This window comes from Leucoraja erinacea, chromosome 26, assembly GCF_028641065.1.
Source record: "Leucoraja erinacea ecotype New England chromosome 26, Leri_hhj_1, whole genome shotgun sequence".
Lineage (NCBI taxonomy): Eukaryota > Metazoa > Chordata > Chondrichthyes > Rajiformes > Rajidae > Leucoraja > Leucoraja erinaceus.
Window position 1 is genome coordinate 9078781 of NC_073402.1, and position 23384 is coordinate 9102164.

The 23384-nt window shown below is 46.5% G+C and overlaps 1 protein-coding gene across 2 annotated transcripts in view; it reads right to left on the reverse strand.

Annotated features, from left to right (window-relative positions):
• The window catches only part of rims3 (regulating synaptic membrane exocytosis 3), a 130836-nt gene that overhangs the window by 28958 nt on the left and 78494 nt on the right, over positions 1-23384 (reverse strand). Inside the window, exons 3-4 of one of the 2 annotated variants that reach the window (XM_055656115.1) lie at positions 21981-22055; positions 4757-4898 (exon numbers count right to left, since the gene is read on the reverse strand). In XM_055656115.1, coding sequence (XP_055512090.1) covers positions 4757-4898; positions 21981-22055 — 217 coding nt within the window. The remainder of the gene's footprint in view (positions 1-4756; positions 4899-21980; positions 22056-23384) is intronic. The other variant, XM_055656116.1, reaches the window with a different exon arrangement.

Genomic DNA, 23384 nt, shown 5'->3' on the forward strand with positions numbered 1-23384 from the left:
GCAAAACAGGAGGCAAGGGTTAGCAACTGGTCCACAAATACGGCTCAATATTTGACACACGTGCTTGTTTGCATGTGCTGTGCATTCGCATGTGTGTACGCATGTGTTTGTACGTGTGTGGCTGTATGTGCATGTGGTGTGTATGTGTGCATGTGGTGTGTATGTGTGCATGTCCGTGCATGTATGTGTGGTGCATGTGGTGTGTATGTGTGTCTGAATGTGCATATGTGTAGATTGTGTGGTGTGTATGTGTGTCTCTGTGTGTGGATGTGTGGTGAGTGAGTGTCTGTCTGTGCGTGTGTGTGGTGAGTGTGTTTGTGTGTCTGTTTGTAATCATGTGTGGAGGGTTTATCGAAGGGCTGTAAAACCATGCGTTTGTATATAGGTACCATCTCACAATGCTCTGGGCCCCGTACATTGCACCGTGCCCCTGAGTTTAGGAGAGTAGTTTCTGCCTCTGCACGGCAGACGATGTCCATCTGTCCCGACCAGCAACGTACAGTGGAACAGACAGCCTGACAAATGATCTCAGACCCCAAACGTCAACTCTCCCCACAGATGCTGCCTGACCTGTTGATTCCAGGTTTTATTTCAGATTTCCAGCATCTGCAGTTTGCTTTGCTTTATACAAACCCTTTCAGTGTTGTTCCATTAGGGAGACATTCTCATGACTCTTCATTAACAGTTTTCTTGTAGTTTGCTATATGTTCACTCTGAGTCTTCTGTGATTTGGGTGAAAGATAGAAATGTGCAGCAGAGAAAGAGGCCACTCGACCTATCATGTCCAGGCCAGCTGAGAAGATCTACATTGATGAACTGCAGCTCAGCAGGTACCAGCACTTCAAGTGTCGACGTGGTATTTCCCGAGCACAGTGAGGGCTTCTGCCTTGAGTTGTGTTCCAGGACGTGAGTGTCAGAATCTCAGCATGCCATGGCTAGAGAATCATGTCCTTATCTCTGCCCCAATCCTGCTGCCAATCATCCTGAATCCAAACCACCAAGTTATTCATCTTTCTCACAGGGGAATAGAACCTTCCTTTCACCCTGTCTTCTGGGAAACATTAACTGATTGATGAAATCTCTCCTCAGTCTCTTTCATCCAAAGGGAACAAACACAGCCCCGAGAGTCTCCCAGTCATTACTGTAGTTCTCCAGCCCTGGCAAGATACAAACAGTTGCCTCTGCACCCTCTCTAGTGTGGTCACATCCTTCCTGCAATGTGGTGACGAGCACTGTACATAGTGCTCCATAGAGCTCTACAGTACAGCACAGAGACTGGCCCTTCGGCCCACAATGTCCATGCCAAACCAATCCCTTCTGCCCGCACGTGAACCATATCCCTCCATTCCCTGCATATCCGTGTGCCTATCTGAAAACCTCTTGAACACCACTATCATATCTGCCTCCACCACAACCTCTGGCAATGTTTTCCAGGCATCCACCACTCTCTGTGTAAAAAAAATGGCATAATCTTCGTTAATCTTACCCACTGTGATCTTAAACCTAAGCCCTCCAGTCTTTGACATTTCCACCCTAGGGAAAAAAGTTCTGACCGTCTCTGCTATCTGTGCCTCTCATGATGTTGTAAACTTCTATCAGGTCTCCTCTCAATCTCCAATGCTCCAGAGAAAACAATCCAAATCTCCATGTTTGCCCAACCTCTCCTTATAGCTAATACAGTCTAATACACTGTGATTCAGACAGCATCCTGGTGAACCTCTTCTGCACCATCTCCAAATACTTCACATCCTTTCTGTAATACTCCAGCTGTGACCTCACTGATGTTCCAGTGTGAACGAACAGTTTTTTTGAATGATGTGCCTCTGATAATAAAGGCAAGAAACCTCATGTATCTTCCTGACCACCTTATTTTCTGGTCTCTTCTGGGATCTGGGGGGCCACCTACACTATGTGAGATGTGGTTCGCTACTCTGTTCAGTGTGTGCTGCTCTTTAAGTGTTGCCTTTTCTCCCTAATTCACTATCCCATGCTTAATGACAATTATTTCTCACTCTTCATTGATATTAATTTTTTTTTCATTGATATTTTCCTGTAGCCAAAGAGATTCTTTCCAAGTACAATGCCAAGTTCGTATTCATCTCCAAACATCTTAATCATGGCCCTTATATTAAAACAAATGATTGGCACGTACAAGATACATCAAAGGACACTTTGCATTGGCCCTTGCAGGCACGAGAACTCTCTTCAAATATTATTTTCCCATTATCCGAGAATGCACCGCAAGCTTATGGTGACGATTACTGTAAATTTACTGCAAATGTAATTGTTTACTGAGTGTTTGCAATGAGTTTACTAAAGGGTTGGAAAGGATTTATAAGTTTAGCAGGGTTTACTGAGAATTTATGTGAGAATTTACCATAGGCTAAGTGGGAGTTTATTGGGCTTGCCCTGAGCTAATCAGGGGTTTTACCAGGAGCTTATTACGTGTTCACTGTCCATTTAGGATTAATCGTGTTTACCAAGAGATTATGGAGTAATCATGCTGTATTTATTATAGGTTTAGACCATGTATCTCTCTTGGGCTCACACCTGTTTTTATCTCTAGCCTTTTTCCAACAATCTGACAATTGGGTACATCCTCGCTGGGAATAATCTGCTGCCCGCTGTGATTTGTCCGGCCTCTTATCGCTTCCAGATTTTTTTGTCCCGCATCCCCTACTACAGCGGTCACGGTGGCGCAGCGGTAGAGTTGCTGCCTTACTGCGAATGCAGCGCCGGAGACCCGGGTTCGATCCCCACCACAGGTGCCGTCTGTACGGAGTTTGTACGTTCTCCCCGTGACCTGCGCGGATTTTCTCCGAGATCGTCGGTTTCCTCCCACACTCCAAAGACGTACAGGTTTGTAGCTTAATTGGCTTGGTCAATGTAAAAATTGTCCCTTGTGGGTGTAGGATAGTACTCGTGTGCGGGGATCGCTGGTCGGCACGGACCCGGTGGGCTGAAGAGCCATTTTCCGCGCTGTATCTCTAAAAACTAAAAAAAAATAGTCAGTCTGAGGAAGGGTCCCAAACCAAAACACCACCTATCCATTTCGCCAGTGATATTCCCTGACCCACAAGATTTAGTATGAACCAGCATTTGCAGTTACTTTTTATGACACTGTATGATGTTTATTGCACATCTGCAGGTGGTTTACTGCAGGTTCACTGCCAGTTTATTGTAAATATACCGAGATTTTAGTGAGGATTTACTGATATTTTATGAGCTGCTAGAGGTGGAGGCAGACACAATTACAATGTTTAAAGGATATTTGGACAGGTAAACGGATGGGAGAGGTTTATGGGATTATGGACCAAATGCAGGCAAATGGGACTTGCTCAGGTCAGCATGGCCGAATTGGGCCGAAGGGCCTTTATCGTACTATCACCCTCTGACTCTTCACTGCGACTGGGCAGGGAGTTAACAAGACGTTATCATGTTCACCTCCTCTGGGGATCATGCCGGGGACTTGGCCCGGAGGCTTCACGGTAAATATGAACACACGTACTGCCACGTGGCCAGTGTGAATGGCTGGCGTGGACTTGGTGGGCCAAAGTGCCTTTTTTTATGCTGTATCTTTAAACATAATTATTGCGGCACAGTGGCGCAAATTGTAGAGAGAGCTCACAGCGTCAGATAGAGACCCAAGTTCGATCCTGACCTTGGGGGCTATCCGTGTAGAGTTTGCACGTTCTCCCTGTGACCACATGGGTTTCCTCCTGGTGCTCCGGTTTCCTCCAACCTTCCAAAGACCTGCGGGTGAGTAGGTTAATTTCCCTCTGAAATTACCCCTAGTGAGTAGGGAGTGCATGAAAAAGTGGGATAACATAGGTCTAGTGTGAACAGGTAATATAAGCATTGACTCGGTGGGTCGAAAGACCTGTTTCGATGCTGTATCTCTAATTATAATCAAGTATAACACTTGTGTGCCCTGCACAGCGGGATTTTATCACAATGATTATATCACATGAATCATCAATGCAAACAAGGCCACACATTGAATTCTGGTAAATGAGATTAGTGCAGATAGATATTTGTAGCTCAGCATAATACCCGATGGGTTGAAGGGCCTGTTTTGTGCTGCATGATTCTATAACACTGACACAGCAGATAAATAAAAACAGAATCTAACGAAGCATGTGTAGAAGGGTGTAGTTCTGATCTTCCAATCTACCTCATCGTGATGCTTGCATTTTTTCTTTATCTGCACTTTCTCTGCAACTGTAACACTGCAACGGTGTAACACTGTATTCGGCACTCTGGTATTTTTCTCGTTGTACAAGTACCTGTTGTACATGCGTATGGGACAATTTGCTTGTGTGTGTGTGTGTGTGTAATGATTTCATTGTGTAAGGTGTGACTAAACTCGTGCAAAATATAATTTGACACAAAATGCTGGAGTAACTCATTGGGCCAGGCAGCTTCTGTTGAGAAAAATAATAGGTGGCGCTTTGGGTTGAGACCCCTCTGGAGATCTGGAGAGCAAGAGGAATTACAGAGGGGGAGCAGCGAGAGAGGGTGTTGCAGGACCCCTGTCAGAGAAAGGAGAAAGTAGGTATAGTTTGAGGAGATTTTGCACTGGAGCTGATTTGACTGGATCAGGGTATGATTTGACTGGCTAGCATGCAAAGGTCTTCACTGTAAGTGACAAGAATAAACCTCTACCAATACTGAGGGATGAGTTGCTAATTCCTGGCGTGGGTTTGCATTGCCACCAACTCAGCATGTGAGCCGTTTGCCCCTGGAGGAGACTCACTTGCCATCAGAGCTGTTGCTGTTGGTGCTGCCGTCTGTCGATTCCCTGCTGCCCTGCCGGGTCACCCGGTTTCGCATTTCCACGGCTATCCCTGTCTCCGTGCTTCTCCGTATGTTGCTTCGCAGTTTCTTTGTGGCCGCCTCTGGGGAGAACAAGATCGGGTACATTTAGTGCCGGAGACCGCCTAGCTGCGACTGCATGCAAGTTAATCCACCACCTCCTTCTGTCACCCCACTGTGAACCCCCTCAACTGCTGGCTGTGTGGAGTTTGCACCTTCTCCCTGTGACCACCAGAGACCCGGGTTCGATCCGGACCGTGAGTGCTGTCTGTGTGGAGTTTGCACGTTCTCCCAGTGACTGCGTGGGTTTCCTCTGGATGCTTCAGTTTCCTCCCACATCCCAAAGATGTGTGGGTTTGTAGATCCATTGGCCTCTGTAAATTGCCCCTAGTGTGTAGGGAGTGGATGAGAAAGTGGGATAACATAGAACTAGTGTGAACAGGTGATCGATGGTTGGTGTGGACCTGGTGGGCCGAAGGGCCTGTTTCCGTGCTGTGTCTTTCGATCAATGAATCAAAAACCCTCACTATATTGGCAAGAGTTTCATTGGCAGAAACTCGTTAAGGTGAGCCGCTGATGGGTGAGAATGGGTGATCTATGGTCAGCGTGGAATGTGAGGAGAATAAATGGGTTCAGTGTCGGATCAGTGCAAAATGATGATCAGCACCGTTTGGTGGGCCGAAGGGCCTGTTTTTGTGTTCTGTGACTGGTGAGAGTTACTGTAATCAGGATTGGACTGTCCAAAGGGAGTCAAACAGGTTCAATCACATCATTCTAAAATGGGAAGTATCGGAAGTGTGTACATGGGGATAAAACTGGGAAGTGAGACGAAATTCACATGGGCATGGTGGGCTGAATGGCCACATACTAAGATGGGAAGACCTTGTGTAATGTCCTGGTCGTCCACTGGTGTGTGCTACATGGGATGTTTCTCGGCTCCTGCCCAATGCCTGAACTCTGGCATTAGTGCCAATGCTCAGGAAAAAAAGACACAAAGTGCTGGAGCACCTCAGTGCGGCAACCAGCATCTCTGCGAACATGTCTGAAAAAGGATCCTGACCTGGAACCACACCTACCCATGTTCAGGAAGAAACTGCAGATGCTGGTTTACACTACAGCCACAAAATGCTGGTCAGGCAGCATCTCTGGAAAAAAGGAATAGGTGACGTTTTGTGTCGAGTCTGAAGAAAGGTTTTGACCCAAAACGTTACCTATTCCTTTTCTCCAAAGATGTTGCCTGACCCGCTGAGTTATTGCAGCATTCTGTGTCTATCTTCGACCTATCCATGTTCTCCAGAGATGCCATCTGACCCGCAGAGTTACTCCAACACTTTATGTCTTTTTTTGTAAAGCAGCATCTGCCATTCCTTGTGACTGACTACACAGCGCTGCTCCATGGTTTGTTTGGGGGGGTTGCTAGCCAGCAGATCACTGATCGACTCAGACATTATTTTACAGATTATACAAGAGTAACATGGGCTCTGCTTGGTTTGCCACAGCTGTTCCTGTTCACTTCCCAGAGGCAGGGGAAAGATCCCTTGTGTCACCAAACCCAAAATGGCAACATCAGACATGCATCATTTGTGGACGCCCAAAATCCAAGACCCAGTCGATCAAATTTCAGGAGGTTCAAACACCAGAGCAACCAAATGTAACATCCCTTTCAAAGAACACCTGATGCCTCTAACATGTGTCGGAAGGTGACCTCTAAATAATGCCCCTGTCCCACTTAGGAAATCTGAACGGAAACCTCTGGAGACTTTGTGCCTCACCCAAGGTTTCCGTGCGGTTCCCGGAGGTTGCAGGTGGTTGCCGGAGGTTGCAGGTAGTGGAAGCAGGTAGGGAGATTGACAAAAACCTCTGGGAACCTCACGGAAACCTTGGGTGGGGCACAAAGTCTCCAGAGGTTTCCGTTCAGGTTTCCTAAGTGGGACAGGGGCATAAAAACTGTGCTCTGTGGATGGATGTTGAGGGATTTTGAGGCAGTGGGCTTTCCCCTTTTTTATCCAACTGTTCTGTATTTAATTCTGCATTTAATTCACTCTGATCTGTTGGAAAGCAGAAGATACCAGCTGAGTTCACTGGGACTGAACTGCTGTCTAATCAGCCGATATAACAGCTAAGTGCTATGAATAGAAATGCCAAAATTAGGAAAGAAATGTTCACAACATCGATTAGTTGCAGCACCTAAACCTACAATCATCTCGTGTTTAATTCCCTCTTTGCCTTCAGCAGTTACTGAGGGGCGTGCGGTAGAGAGTTCAACGTGAGCAGAGAGCACAGACTGTCACAGTGAGAGTTCTGTTTCATGCAGTTCCATGGACACTTGGACTATGCCCACTTAATTTTGGACCAACGCGTTTGCTGGAAGCAACCTGTTCCAGTTGTGTCGCTGCCAAGGGGCTGGCGGATAAATCTTTCCGTGGGTTGGACTGCATTATTCAATCTATTTCTATAACCTTGGGAGCACCAACTACCCATTGGCAAAGGACAACAATAACACACAAAGAAATTGGCGGTGACATTCTATCACCTGTTGTGCTGGATTACATCTTTTGGCAAACTAATAGCTAACTGCGACCATTGAATATAGAAGTTGGGAGGTCATGCTGCAGTTGCATAAGACGTTGGTGAGGCAGCATTTATAGTATTGTGTTCAGTTTTGGGCACCATGTTATAAGAAAGATTTTCAAGCTGGAAAGGGTGCAGAGAAGATTTAGATTCAACATTCGAGATTCAAGAGAGTTTATTGCCATGTGCCCCAGATAGGACAATGAAATTCTTGTGTTTAAGAAGGAACTGCAGATGCTGGAAAATCGAAGGTACACAAAAATGCTGGAGAAACCCAGCGGGTGCAGCAACATCTATGGAGCGAAGGAAATAGGCAACGTTTCGGCCCGAAACGTTGCCTATTTCCTTCGCCCCATAGATGCTGCTGCACCCGCTGAGTTTCTCCAGCATTTTTGTGTACCAATGAAATTCTTGCTTTGCTACAGCACAACAGAATATTGTAGGCATAAATAAATACAGAACGGATCAGTGTGTCCATATACCATTGAATATATATACAGTGGCTTGCAAAAGTTTTCATACCCCTTGAACTTTTCCACATTTTGTCACATTACAACCACAAACGTAAATGTATTTTATTGGGATTTTATGTGATAGACCAACACAAAGTGGTGCATAATTGTGAAGTGGAAGGAAAATGATACATGGTTTTCAAATTTTTTTACAAATAAAAAACTGAAAAGTGTGACGTGCAAAAGTATTCAGCCTCCCTGAGTCAATACTTTGTAGAACCACCTTTCGCTGCAATTACAGCTGCAAGTCTTTTGGAGTATGTCTCTACCAGCTTTGCACATCTAGAGACTGAAATTCTTGCCCATTCTTCTTTGCAAAATAGCTCAAGCTCAGTCAGATTGGATGGAGAGCGTCTGTGAACAGCAATTTTCAAGTCTTGCTAGAGATTCTCAATTGGATTTCGGTCTGGACTTAGGGCCATTCTAACACATGAATATGCTTTGATCTAAACCATTCCATTGTAGCTCTGGCTGTATGTTTAGGGTCGTTGTCCTGCTGGAAGGTGAACCTCTGCCCCAGTCTCAAGTCTTTTGCAGACTCTAACAGGTTTTCTTCCAAGATTGCCCTGTATTTGGCTCCATCCATCTTCCCATCAACTCTGACAAGCTTCCCTGTCCCTGCTGAAGAAAAGCATCCCCACAGCATGATGCTGCCACCACCATGTTTCACAGTGGGGATGGTGTGTTCAGGGTGATGTGCAGTGTTAGTTTTCCGCCACACATAGCCTTTTGCATTTAGGCCAAAAACTTCAATTTTAGTCTCATCTGACCAGAGCACCTTCCTCCACATGTTTGCTGTCCCCCACATGGCTTGTGGCAAACTGCAAACGGGACATGGCTTTTTTTCAACAATGGCTTTCTTCTTGCCACTCATCCATAAAGGCCCGATTTGTGGAGGGCACGACTAATAGTTGTCCTGTGGACAGATTCTCCCACCTGAGCTGTGGATCTCTGCAGCTCCTCCAGAGTTACTATGGGCCTCTTGGCTGCTTCTCTGATCAATGCTCTCCTTGCCCAGCCTGTCCATTTAGGTAGACGGCCATGTCTTGGTAGGTTTGCAGTTGTGCCATACTCTTTCCATTTTCGGATGATGGATTGAACAGTGCTCCGTGAGATGTTCAAAGCTTGGGATATTTTTTTATAACCTAACCCTGCTTTAAACTTCTCCACAACTTTATCCCTGACCTGTCTGGTGTGTTCCTTGGGCTTCATGATGCTGTTTGTTCACTAATGTTCTCTAACAAACCTCTGAGGCCTTCACAGAACAGCTGTATTTATACTGAGATTAGATTACACACAAGTGGACTCTATTTACTAATTAGGTGACTTTTGAAGGCAATTGGTTGCACTGGATTTTATTTAGGGGTATCAGAGTGAAGGGGGCTGAATACTTTTGCACGCCACACTTTTCAGTTTTTTATTTGTAAAAAAATTTGAAAACCATGTATCATTTTCCTTCCACTTCACAATTATGCCCCACTTTGTGTTGGTCTATCACATAAAATCCCAATAAAATACATTTACGTTTGTGGTTGTAACGTGACAAAATGTGGAAATGTTCAAGGGGTATGAATACTTTTGCAAGCCACTGTATATATATATACACACACACACACACACACACACACATAAATAACCAGATAAAGTGCAATAGGCTATTAAAGCAGATTTTTGTTTGAGATGAGTTTAATAGTCTGATGGCTGTGGGGAAGAAGCTGTTCCTGAACCTGGATGTTGCAGATTTCAGGCTTGTGTACCTTCTACCTGAAGGCAGTGGGGAGGAGTGTGTGACTAGGATGGTGTGAGTCCTTGATGATGCTGCCAGCCTTTTTGAGGCAGAGCCGATGATGGACTGCGCAGTGTTTACAACTTTTTGCAATCTTTTTCCCTTCCTGGGCGCTCAAGTTGCCGAACCAAGCCACGATGCAATTGACGAGGATGTTTCCAGGACTGAGGTACAGGGAGAGGTTGAGCAAGGCTAGGACTCTATTCCTTGGAGCGCAGGGGGATGAAGGGTGCTCTTATAGAGGTGTACAAAATCATGAGAGGAATAGATTGGATAGACGCATAGAGTCTCTTGCCCAGAGTAGGGGAATCGAGAACCAGGGGACATCGTTTTAAGGTGAGGGGGGAAAGATTTCATAGGAACCTGAGGGGTAACTTTTTCATGCAAAGGGTGGTGGGTGTATTGAACGAGCTGCCAAAGAAGGTAGTTGAGGCAGGTACTATTGCAACGTTTATGAAACATTTGGACAGGTACACGGATAGGACAGATTTAGAGGGATATGGGCCAAATGCAGGCAGGTGGGGCTACTGTAGATGGGACATGTGGGCAATTTGAGTCAAAGGGCCTGTTTCCATGCTGTAATTTGATTATTAAATATCCATCTATCTGCCCCAGAGACTGTTCCCACTGCCCTTAGGGAGCAGAGACCCAGACTCATGGCGTTCTAAGAGAAACGAGGTTTCCACCATCTCTGTCTTAAATGAGTGACAGCTTAGGCCGCTGGTTCTAGATTCTACCACATCTCTCCACATCCACCTTGTCAAAGCCCCTCAAGATCTTATATATGATCTATCTATGTGCCTCTGTAGCCTCTTTATGAACTCTGATTATGATGAAGAAAATATACAAATAGGCTGGTTTTCCTTCAATCCAACAAGATATTGAAACCACGTGAAGATCCGTTAAGTATTTTTTACACAGTGCTTGATACCTGGAATTCATTGCCAGGGGAGGTGGTGGAATTAGATACCAATCGATATAGTCTGCAGAAAGGTCCCGACACGAAGTGTCACCTGTCTATTCCCTCCACTGATGTTGCCTAGCCCGTTGAGTTCCTCCAGCACTTTGTATTTTGCTCAAGATTCTAGCATCTGCAGTTCCTTTTGTCTTCATAAAAGAACAGTAGGTGGGACATTCAGAGATAACAGGTGTGGAACTTACAGCCAAGTATCAGGTGAGCAGACAGTCAAAGTCATGTCACCTGGTTTGATGTGTTCAGTGGAAAGACATTGAAACCTCTTCATCTACTGATCGAGGCAACGAGACACTACAGGTAGTTAACTGCACCTCAGCTGTGCCTTGCATGGTCATGGGCACATCCATTACTGTAGTATCAAACTCCATTAAACACTCTATACTTTGATGCTCCACAGAAGTCTCATTAATTCTCACTTGCTTTTGCTTGCATTGACACTAACAAGGCACAGTATCTCGTCAGGCTCTGAACTCCATGTGGTTAGTCTTCGTCCATTGATCTAGATCATGAACAATTAGGGTCCATGTCCCACTTAGGAAACCTGAACGGAAACCTCTGGAGACTTTGCGCCCCAGCCAAGGTTTCCGTGCGGTTCCCGGAGGCTTTTGTCAGTCTCCCTAATGGTCGAAAGTGGTTTCCGCTTCTTCTATGTTCCGCTGATTATTTAAAAAAATTCGAAACTGGCCGCGACTAAAAATATGTTGCCATTTTAAAAATCGGTCATTTTTTAGTCGAAGCCGGTTGCGATGCTAGTTGAAGGTGGTTGAAGGTGGTTGAAGGTGGTTGAAGGTGGTTGCTGGAGGTTGCAGGTAGAGGAAGGTAACACCTCCCTGCAACAATCCGCGATGCATCCCCATCTGGAACTTACCCCTTTATTCTTCCTGCTCATTGTTCATTAACCAATCCTCAATCCACATCAAGAGATTTCCACCCTACCCCCCACAACACCCCCAACCCTGCCAATACCTTCCACTCTGAGTTTGTTTAATAATCTTGAAGCTCCATGATGAAGGCCTTCTCAAATATATCCACTGACCCCCCACTATTGGTCCTGAGAGTTATAATCACCAAAATATTCCAACAGAGTTATCAAATTGCCTCATGGCATCAGTGACCCAAGGTTTGATCTTGACCTCCAGTTTCTTCCCGCAACCCAAAGATGTGTGGGTTTGTAGGTTAATTGGCCTCTGTTAATTGCCCCTAGTGTGTAAGGAGTGGACGAGAAAGTGGGATAACACAGAACTAGTGTGAGCGGGGTGGTCGATGGTCGATGTAGACTGGTGGGCCTGTTTCCATGCCCTATCTTTCAATTAATGAATCGATTTAAAGAGACGCTCTCCATTTCATAAATCCACGTTGACTTGACCCAATTCTATCATTATTGCCTGTCACCATTTCCTCGACTATAGATCCTGTCACTGTTGGTGAATTCTCAAGCAGCATCAATGGTACACATTGGGGTTACTGTCGGCTGTGTATGAATCGAGGCCGTGGGATGTCCCACTGCTTCTGAGAGCCTCGGCTTTTTACATGGAAGTGCTCGGCTTTACCTGCTTGTGTTTGCTGCAGACCACTGCAGTGTTATATAAATCCAGAAAACAACAGCAGCCAGAATGGCGAGGCCTCAAGATACCTCTGAAATCTGCTTAGAATAACCAGCAGGTCTGAAGAAGGCTGTTATTAAAATTCCTGACACAATGTGTGCCGGGTGTAAACTGCAATAGTTAGGCAGGGAGCATCAGTACTGGAAGGCTAAATTATAAAGGGCCGTTATGTTGAGTGGCACTCACCGGGAACTGCAAACAGATCATTAAAGCTTTTGTTCACTTTGTCGTCAGGTAATGCCAGCATGGCTGGAGGGAGTTCATCAGCACACGGTGAGATCTTAACCTTCCTCTCACAGAAGCTTCTTTAAGCAGAGCAGGGTATTTTTAGTAGAACATAGAGCAGTTCGGCACAGTTACCGGCCCTTCAGCCCATCGTGCCCATGCCGAACATGATCCAAGGTAAACTAATCTCCTCCGTTTGCATAAGATCCATAGCCTTCCATTTCCTGCATATCTATGCTCCTATCTAAAAGCGTCTTAAAAACATCACTGTCGTATCTGCCTCCACCACCACCCCTGGCAGTGCGTGTCTGGCACCCACATCCCTCTGTGTAAAAAAACTGCCACACACATTTTATGTATTCGTTACTTTCTAAAAGAAGAAAATTAAGGAAATGATGACTTCTTTGGGGGATGTTACAGAAGCAGATCACATATGTCAGCTCAAGCCACAGACCCGATAAATTGCATTTAAATAACACCTTTATACAACATCTATACACATCCCATGGCGATACCCCGGAGGGTGATCAGATCACACAAGGTGTGACCGTGAGCCACATGTGGATATAATGCAGCACAAGACCAAACCAGAGTCAAAGAGGCAGGTTTCAAAGACGCTCGTAATGGAGGTGGAGAGACAGGGAGATATGCAAAGGGAATTTTAGACCAGAAGATGACAGAGCAAGGAAGATCCGAGGGAGATGGAGGCCAGAACTGAGGAACATGGATCTCTTGGACACTTGGAATGTCTGCAAGTGTCAACAGCCTGTGCTGGTGGTGAGGTTGGGGTGGGATTGTCAGCAATCGCATCCTAACACCTCCCTCAACAGTATTGATATACAGAGGGACCTTGGGATCCAAGTCCATAACTTCCTGAAAGTGACAACACAAGCAGATACAATGGTAAAGAAGGCATATGCTATGCTTGCCTTCATAGGTCGGGGCATTAAGTATAAGAGTCAGGATGTCAGCTTGATAGGACTTTCGTTACACCGCATTTGGAATATTGCATGCATTTCTAGTCGCCCCGTTGCAAGAAGAATGTGGAGGCTTTGGAAAGGGTGCAGAGGAGGTTTACCAGAATGTTGCCGGTATTTGGGGGTATTAGCTACAGGGAAAGGTTGGACAGATTTGAATTGTTTTCTCTGGAATGCTAGAGGTTGCAGGGAGGCCTGAGAGAAGTATATAATATTATGAGTGGCGTAGATAGGATAGTCAGTCCAAAGCTTTTTCCGAAGATGGAGAAAAAAAACAAACGTTAGCCGGAATAGCTTTAAGGTGAGAAGGGCAAAGTTAAAATGAGAAGCGCAGGACAACTTTTTTACAGAGAGAGTGGTGAGTGCCTACAACGCCAAGCCAGGGTTGGTGATTGTAGCAGATGCAATAGTGGCATTTAAGAGGTTTTTGGATCGGCATATGGATATGCAAGGAATAGAGGAATATGGATTATGAGCAGATAGCTCCCCCTAAGAGATGGCATTACATTTGGCACAGACATTTGGCTCTTAGCCTGTACTGTCCTATGTTCAATGTTCCATCACAATAGCAATGAATCCCACAATCCGTTCATCATGGCCCTGTCTTCATGCAGACAGGAAGGTAGAGTCATGGTCTGCAACCTCTGGACCCATGAGGAGGAGGCACAGGGTGTGTAGCCTCAGGAGTGTCACCTCAAGTTCAATTTGTAGCTGTTATTTTAGTGTCTGAGTCTCAGGTTCCACACATCTATACCCCCATCTACCCCAAATCACACCTGCCTCAACCTCCCACTCATCCCAAACCCCATCTAGGAGTTTGCATCTTCCCCCTATGACCACGGGGGTTTCCTCCACCTGCTCCAGTTTCCTCCCACATCCAAAAGACATGTGGGTCAGTAGGTTAATTAGCCTGTGTAAATCCCCTTGTGTGTAGGGAGTAGATGGGGAAAGTGGGATAACAAAGTGTAGGAACGTGTGATTCATGGTCAGCATGGGCTTTGTGGGCCGAAGGGCCTGTTTCTGTGCTGTATCACTAATCACTATGAACTAAAACTAAACTACACAAAACCTCACATACCCTAATTTCTTCACATGCCCCAATCCATCACCTACACAAATCCACAATTACCCGACCTCCGTCTGCCCGAACCTTCCACTTACCCCTACAGCCCACGCACCCCAAGGCCACCGCCTACTCAAAGCCCCTCACCTGCACCAATCTCTTACCTGCATCACCCCTCACCTGGTGTGGACTTAATGAATGAAACAAGCCTAGATTCAGGGATCAGAAAGATCGCAAGGTAGAGGAGGAGGAAAGACACAAAATGCTGGAGTAACTCAGCGGGTCAGTCAGCATCTCTGGAGGACATGGATAGGAGGAAGCATTTGGGCTTCAGTAACAGTTTCTATCTGAACCTTTCCATTGTAATTTCAACATCACCAAGAACCTGCTCCCACAGTGAGGCGGAAGGAAAATAAATGAAATGTTGCTGAGGAGTATTAACGGCTCCTGTCAGAATACTGATATTTACTGTGAAATTAGTTAAGCTGTATGCAGTATACCAGTACTGGGCCCTGGGGCCATCAGTCAGTGAATGGCTCTGTAATGAGCTGCATTGATACGTTTGTATAAATTTACAATCCTTGTTGAGATTTTTCTTCAGGCAATCAAATACACTCACCACTAAATCCATCATCTTTATTAGTCACCAAGGCACGAAAGCCCTGTGCACAGGATCTCCCCATGCTGGCACCTGTCGCTTTGACTCGGGACTCTGTGGTGGAATGTCATCGGGAACCCTGGGGGTTGAATCTGCAGTAGTGCCTCAGTATGGGGAGCAGCATGCCGAGGAGATATTGTACTTTAGGTGATATCGGCAGCAATGTTTGTCGACGTCTACATTTAAGGATGTTCAAAACAGTTTATGTGTCATTAAGAGTCATACGAAACAGAAACAGGCCCTTTGGCTTAACTAATCCATGCTGAACATCTCAGCCAGTCCCATTTGCCTGCATTTGACCCATATCTCTACAAACCTTTCCCATCCATGCAGCTGTCCAAGTGTCTTTTAAACAGTGTGATTGTGCCTGTCTCAACTATCTCCTCTGGCAGCTCATTCCATATACCCACCACCCTCTGTGTGAAAAGGGTTCCTGTGAAATTTTTCCCCCTTCACATTAAACTTTTGTCCTCGGTTTCCTCACCAACAAGGCATCATGAAAGTCTATAATGTGGCATTTACGCACAGCAAGATCAGAGATCTGGGTAATCTGGTTGAGAGGTGAACACAGTGGGGATGTGGAGGAGGGCACTGATCTTTATCCACGCAATCCCGTGGGATTTATTCCCAGCAGGTTTTCCCAACTCTCCCCAGTCCCTGATGAGACCTCCTGAAGGCTGCACGCCCCACTCACCAACACCTTGGGCCACAGTTCACCACACAATGCGGTTTCTTTCTTGCAAATGATGAATGGAGTTACAAAATAGATCAAAAAGGCAAAATCCACAATTGGTATCTGAAGTGGATTTAGTCACAGTCAGTGGATTTAATCTGAGTTTGTGTCTGACTAGTAGCTCATAGAGTATTAGTCATATAGCATGGAAACAGGCCCTTCGGCCCAACCAGCCCATGTTGACCAAGATATCCCATCTAAACTGGACCCATTTGCCCAAGTTTGGCCCACAACACTCTGAACCTTTCCTATCCATGTACAATGCATCATTGTGGCTTAAGAGATACTGATTTAAATTTCCTTTGCCCTGATCAAATGTTCAAATCTGAAAAATGTAATGTCCAGGTTCGGGAGCGGCTTTTCCCTACAACCATTAGGTTATTAAACACTGAAAGCTCCAAATAAGCTCCAAACTGCGTCGACTTGGAGGCATTGATTTTATCTGTTTAAGAAGGAACAGCAGATGCTGGAAAATTAAAGGTACACAAAAATGCCGAAACATTGCCTATTTCCTTTGCTCCACCCGCTGAGTTTCTCCAGCATTTTCGTATACCATTGTTTTTGTCTATTTTGCACCATTATTGCTTTTTTATATAAATACTGAATTTTGTTGTTTAGGTGTTTACAGTGTTTACAGTGTACTATGTTTACATATCTGTGGAGCTGCTGCGAGTAAGAATTTCATTGCTTGGTTTTGAGATATATGGCAATATTACACTCCTATCAGACTATTGGAGGCATGCTGAACAATCTTCTTCTGATGTTGGTGTGTTTTCAAGATAGATACAAGATACATTTAATTGTCATTTGGACCCCTTGAGGTCCAAACGAAATGCCGTTTCTGCAGCCATACATTACAAACAAATAGACCCAAGACACAACATAATTTACATAACCATCCATCACATCGCTGTGATGGAAGGCCAAATAAACTTATCTCTCCACTGCACTCTCCCCCCCCCCCCCCGATGTCAGAGTCAAAGTCAAAGCCCCCGGCTGGCGATGGCAATTGTCCCGCGGCCATTAAAGCCACGCCGGATGGTGCGAGGTCGCACACCGGGTCTTGGTGTTAGAGCCCCCGGCGTGCGCTCGCAGAGTCCCGCGGCCATTCCAAGCCGCGCAGGGCGGTGATGTCAGGCCCCACTCCAGGAGCTCTTCAACCCCACAACTCGGGCGGGGGAAGTCGCCGTTGCGAGAGCCCTGAAAAGCGGTCTCCCTCCAGGGACCCGCGGGCTCCCGGTGCCGCCGTCCGCAGACCTGCAGTTGAAGCCTCCGACTCTCTGGTCGGGCCGCAGCAGCAGCAGCAGCAGCAGCAGCGCTCCTCCACCGCTCCACCCGCTCCGGACTCGGCCAGCCTCCGCGACGGCGACGGTGAGTCGTCGGCACCAGAGTCCCCGGTCTCTTCCTGTTGGAGGCCGCTCCTCATTGCAGCCCCAACGATAACGTAGACCCGACGAGAAAAGGTCGGGTCTCCCATGCAGGGAGAGATTTAAAAGTTTCCCCCTCCCTCCCTCCCCCCCCCCCCCCCCACACACACCCCAACAAAAAATAACAAAACTACATAAAAACATAGACAGAATATAATAAAACGCGGACGGGCTGCAGAGGCGTAGGTTCAAATATCATCAACAATCTGCCCTGGTCCAACCACCTTGGTGTAGATTCAAGGGCAGGGCAGATTGTTGGTGATATTTGAACCTTGGAACTTGAAGCTCTTGACTGTCTCCACTCTGGCACCATCGATGCTGACGGGTAACACCTGAAGTCAATCACTGGCTATTTCATCCCATGGTCCCTGGGATTGAACCTGGGCCTCTAGCGCGAGAGGTAGCAGCTCAGCCAGTTGCACCACAGTGGCACCTGGCAGAATGGTGGAGAGGCTGGGGAGAATGGTTAGCGGACCGGTTTGTGAGGTTGACCTTTGGAGATATTGAGGCCTGCCCCGTTGACAGTGGCCTCAGTGTCATGCACAAAACTATTTCTTACTTCCTGACTTCTGAAATGGCAATTTCTGTCTTTAATTGTCGATGATCACAGTCCATAGACAATTGATTGTCTGGCACTGGTTTATTTTCACACACTGAAATGCAAAATCAATACAACACGGGCTAAATTACTATAGCAACCATTTCCAGGTGAGAATTTCCACTCACAGAGGTCTCCGGGCACTGTTGGTCAGGATCCACAAAAGCTGTGCCAGGATCGGCAGCAGGAGTCGTTCACCTATTCAGGCTGATTGCTGCCTTACCCATGTACTCTGCAGCCCCAGTCCAGTCCAGTCCAGTCCAGGGCAAGGCTGTTGTTGGCAGCCACAATAAAGGAGCCCGTCCTTGAGTTCTACACATCGACACCAGCTGGCAGCCCACCCAGCTCATGAAGGAACACTTCACAAGGCAACTCCAAATAACCTCCCTGGAGACTGCCAGCAGGGAAATGATCATGGTGCCACGGAGCAAAGAAACAAACACATGTTCTCGCAGATCATTAAATTCGATCTCTCATAATCCCATTTAACAGCACTTGGTCATAGTCTCTTATGAACATAGAATATAGAACAGTACAGCACAAGAACTCCCTGCATATTCATGTGACTATCCAAAAGCCTCTTAAATGCAACTATCGTATCTGCTTCAACCACTAACCCTGGCAGTGTGTTCTCGCTGATCAGTAAATTATCTTTGTGCATTTAACCATCTAACTAACCACTAACCCTAACCATCTTTGTGCATGTAAAAGAAAAGTTGCCCCGCACATCTTTATACTTTGTCCCTCTCATCTTAAAGCTATGCCCTCCTGGGGAAAAGCTTCTTCTGACAGTCTACCCTATCATCATTTTATATACTTCTATCAGGTCTCCGCAACCTCCAGCGTTCCAGAGGAAACAACCCCAGTGTGTTTGATCTCTCCCTGTAGCTAATACCCCCTAACCCAGGCAACATTCTGTGCAGATAAAGGAGTCTGAGAACCGCTCCCTCCAGGTTAAACAACGGCCCCCTCCGTACAAGCATCAGGATCTTGAACCGCTCTGCTCCACGCCAGCCGCACTCCCACCTCCGCACCCGTTTACTGTGGACTTTGTTCAAGTTGCACGGTCTGCTCTACCTTGGGATGGTCACCTCGTATAACCGATCGTTTATTGTATTTGTTGTGTTGTTGTGTTAATGTGCCTGTAAGGTTGCAGCAAATAAGAATGTCACTGTTCCCTTCCCCGTGTATATGACAATTAAAAACACTCTTGCCAATGAAAATCAAGGTGGAGTTTTGACTTTTGATCTTCCACTGCGTTCACGCTGGGCTTACACACGCCTGTGCAGGGAGATCATAGCTTGCTGTTATCAGCTAGGAGTCAACGGGTTAAATAAAAATGATGTGTAGTTGAAGCGGACCTTGGCAAGGCCTCTGTTCATTAACTCCAAGGCCTCGCTGTCTTCTCCCTTGGATAGTGTTGGATGGTTTGGATTCAGCTGCAGGGAAGGTCTCCCCCTCATTGTCCCCACGCGACCTCAGCCTGCAGGGGCCACGCTTGGCTGTGAAACACTCTGAGCTAGCAGGTTTTCTAGCAGAGAATGGCAAGCCTTTCCTCCTGCAAACCTGCCTGCTGGACAGAAGGTGTGTCTGGCACTTGCATCTTTAATCTCAGAGAGAGGTGTGCGGCCATTTGCTTGGCCACAGTGCTGTGGCTCAGTCTCTATCCCCGGCCTCTCTCGTTCAGCTTTACTTTGCAGTGCCTGGTCCTGCCTGTTGCCATGGTAATTTCCTCTGCAATGCACCAGACTCCCTATCGTCTGTGGGTCTGTGGAGACGCTCGGATCTTTCATGGACTTAAGTCAACTCTCGGCTGCAGAGATTGAGGGAGCAGGCAGCAAGACATATCTGCAGTGGCAGAGGGAATGCATGATACAATCCTTTCTCCTCAGACAATGTACAGGTCTTAGTGAGTCGGGACATTTAGCTTCAGGAATTCAGCTCTTTTTAAAATTGTTTCATAGCAAAAAATTTCACAAACAGAAATGATTTTTGCAATTAAAATTATCTGTGGTACCTCGCAAAGATCGGCTTGAAGATCATATGGTCTGGTGGCTACTGTACAGCACTAGCTCTAATTCTAACCCTATCACTGGTGCAGGCAGAAGACCATTCGTACTTGATCTCTCCCCCTCCCCCCCCTTACACCCTAACCCAGTCCAATCACCCCTCAGAGTGCCCAGGAGGTGGGGGGGGGGGGGGGGGGGGGGGGAGGTGGACAGATACAACAACACACTGTACCCCCTCTCTCTTCCCCCACCCCCACCCCCCCCCCCCCCCCCCCCCCCTACACTCCCTCTAGTCTTCTCCCCTGCTCTGAACAGAGGTGAGAACCTGAAGAGAAAGACCCAAGAGCCATTAATTGTCACATGTATCAATAACAGAACAATGACATTGTTTCTTGTAGCAGCATAACAGGCCTGTGAACACATATCTAAAAAAACAAAAATTCAATTAGATTAATAACCACAATATTAATGTAAACCTCGAAGTCCCAATTGTAGGCAGTCCATAGTTGGGGTTAGTGTTGTGTAGTGTTCAAGAGCGATGGTTTTTGGGGGAAAGTAGTTCTTGAACCTGGTGGTCACGGTTTTCAGGCTCCTGCACCACGTTTCCAACGACAGGAGTGAAATGAAAGTGTGGCCAGGGTGGTGTGGGTCCTTTCTGAGGCGGCATCTCTCTGAGAGATCCCTCCCTCTGATGGTGGGGAGCTCAGTACCCGTGATGGACCCAGGGCAATGTCCACCACTCTCTGTAATCTCCTTCGTGCCTGGGTGTTCGTGTTGCCGAGCCAGGCCATGATGCAACCAGTCAATATGCTCTCTGCCGTTCACCTGTAGAAGCTCATGAGGAGACTGGGCCCAGAGCCCAGGGCCCACCTGGAGGTGAGGCAGCAGCACAGACAGTGATGAGAGGCTGCGGGGGGATCAGATCAAAGCGAGTGCAGAAATCTGACCGACCATGGGCAGACGGGGCAATCTCTGCACACATAGCCTCGCTCTGTGGACATGCCTCACTGAGCCGGCCTTAAGTCAATAACGCCTGGTTTTTAAATGCAGCTGGCAGTGCACTATCAGAATGTGCTGTGTTCATGAGACAAGCAGGAGGTTCGTACAACCCCCCAGTACCGAGTGACTGATATCTCTGAGTGCTGGAGGCGACGTTGTTTACATGGACTATGAACTGATAACAATATTGCCATAGTTATTGTTGCGTTTTTCCGACATCTGACACCATTATCCCTCAATTAACATATCTATATCCAGCCATTATCCCGTACTGCCAAAGACTGGCCCTTCGGCCCTCGAGGTCCATGCTGATGTTTTTTGCCCACCTATACTAATCCAGACATTGGACTTTTTCCCTGGAACAACGAAGCTACAATGCTGAGACACTATATTCAGCATCTTTCTCTTTGCTCTACCGTTGCTATTTTAGTTTGGCTTGAGTGTATTCGTATACAGGAATACTGATTTAATTGGATAGTCACTGTATATTTATGGTGCATGTAAAAATAATAAAACTACACTACACTAAACTAAACCCATTTTTTCGTGTTTCAGCGCCTCGAAATGACTCCTAAATGTAGTAATTATATCTGACAGTAAGCTTCAGTTATCAAACACTGTGTAAAAAACGTACCCCCTTAAAACTCCTTCCTCTTACCTTAAACCCAAGCTCTCTTGACTTTGATACCCCGACAATGGGGCAAAGATGGATGTGAAATCTTGCTTTGTACAGTTTGGTTGTGTTTTTCCGACATTTGTTCAAACTGACCACAGTATGGTACTGGCTGGAAAACATTGATAAATAGTAACGGCTGTCCAATCTGCCATTACATGTGCACCAAGAATTAGTTATTGAATTACTTGTTTGCAGAGGCAGGGCTGGTTGGTTGGATTTTGCCGTATTTATTGTTTGGGTTGCACTGCTCTCTGTAAGCCAGCATCGTACACGTGTCCCGTGAACTAATGGACAGTCCATTAACACCCCCCTGTGACCCCCCCCCCCAGAGTGGCCAAGGCAGCAACTCACCACGGGAGGAGATCATGGGTGCTAGCCAATGTCCTACGACGCCCTGGCACAGGATGGCTGAGATATTCTTGGGAGCTGGAAGAGAGCAAAGAGACAGACAGCCTGTTACTCTGGATCCACGTGAGAGAGAACCACAGCTTCAGGCCACGAAACGACGGCAGGGCAGAGTATTTTCCGTTCCACCATCGTCAGTCTCTCCCCACCTAACATTACCTACACCAAAAGGACTGTAAAGATTCATCCCCCCTTCTCAGCGCTCGAAGGGCAAGAAATGTGCCCCGTTCAATGGAGAGAAGAGCCCGTGACCTGTCCCGCACTCATCAGGCTCCCGAAACTTTCAGACGGCGGGGATTTGTTTGGGAAGAGATCCTCCCCAGCTACATCCGGACCATCCTCAGCTGGAATTATATTTTCCGTTCCACCATCGTCAGTTGATCTATTTTTGTCACGCTGGGTGAAAGCCCCTTCCCCTTGCGAATGCTTCATGCATTTGTGAGGTTAAGAGAGGCTTTTGTGAGAGGGTTGAGTTCTAATGTTGTAATCAGGACATGTATTAATCTTTCTCCATAGTTCCAGAGGGTATTAACTGCTCTGGAGGTAACGCATTTAACAAATGCAGGAACATCTCACCCCAGCATAGTGCCAGGCATCACATGGGAACCCACAATACCTTTACTGCCAAGAAACACATTTTGTGGGCTCAGTCTTATATTTTTTGTAGCTGTTTGTTGTTAACAGCTGTGTGCCACTGGGGCTCACTACAACACAAGGTGGTTCTCTAAACCATTGTGGACACGTGGGTCCTGTCCATACACAGAATTAATCATTCAACAAAAACATGACAGCGCGAGGCATTAGCATTTCCTCTGAATGTGTAATGTAATGTACCAATGTGGTGTAAAGAACATTCTAGAAGGTTCAGACTGTTCTAACCACATGCCTATTGTACAGAATAACAAATTAGATCTGACTTTGAATGCCGTTAAGCAGAAAAGGGTGCAGAGAAGATTTACGAGGATGTTGCCAGGGGTCATGGGGCTGAACTACAGGGAGAGGGTGGGATGGCCAGGACTTTATTCCCTGGAGAGCAGGAGAGAGGAAAAATGTCATCGGAATTTGAGGGGGTACGTTTTTTCTCTCAAAGGGTGGTGGGTACATGGAATGGGCTGCCAGAGGAGGGAGTTGAGGCAGGCACTATAACAACATTTAAAAGACTCTTGGACAGGTACAAATACAGGTAAACACAGGCAAAAGGGACTAGCTTAGACGGGGCATCTTGGTTGGCATGGCTGAGTTGGGCCCATGGGCCACTTTCCGCACTGCAGTCTGTTTCCACTTTAAGGGGATTTGTGTGTGTGCAAAATGCTGCATAAAGTGAATACTCAGTTCTTTCAACGTTATTAA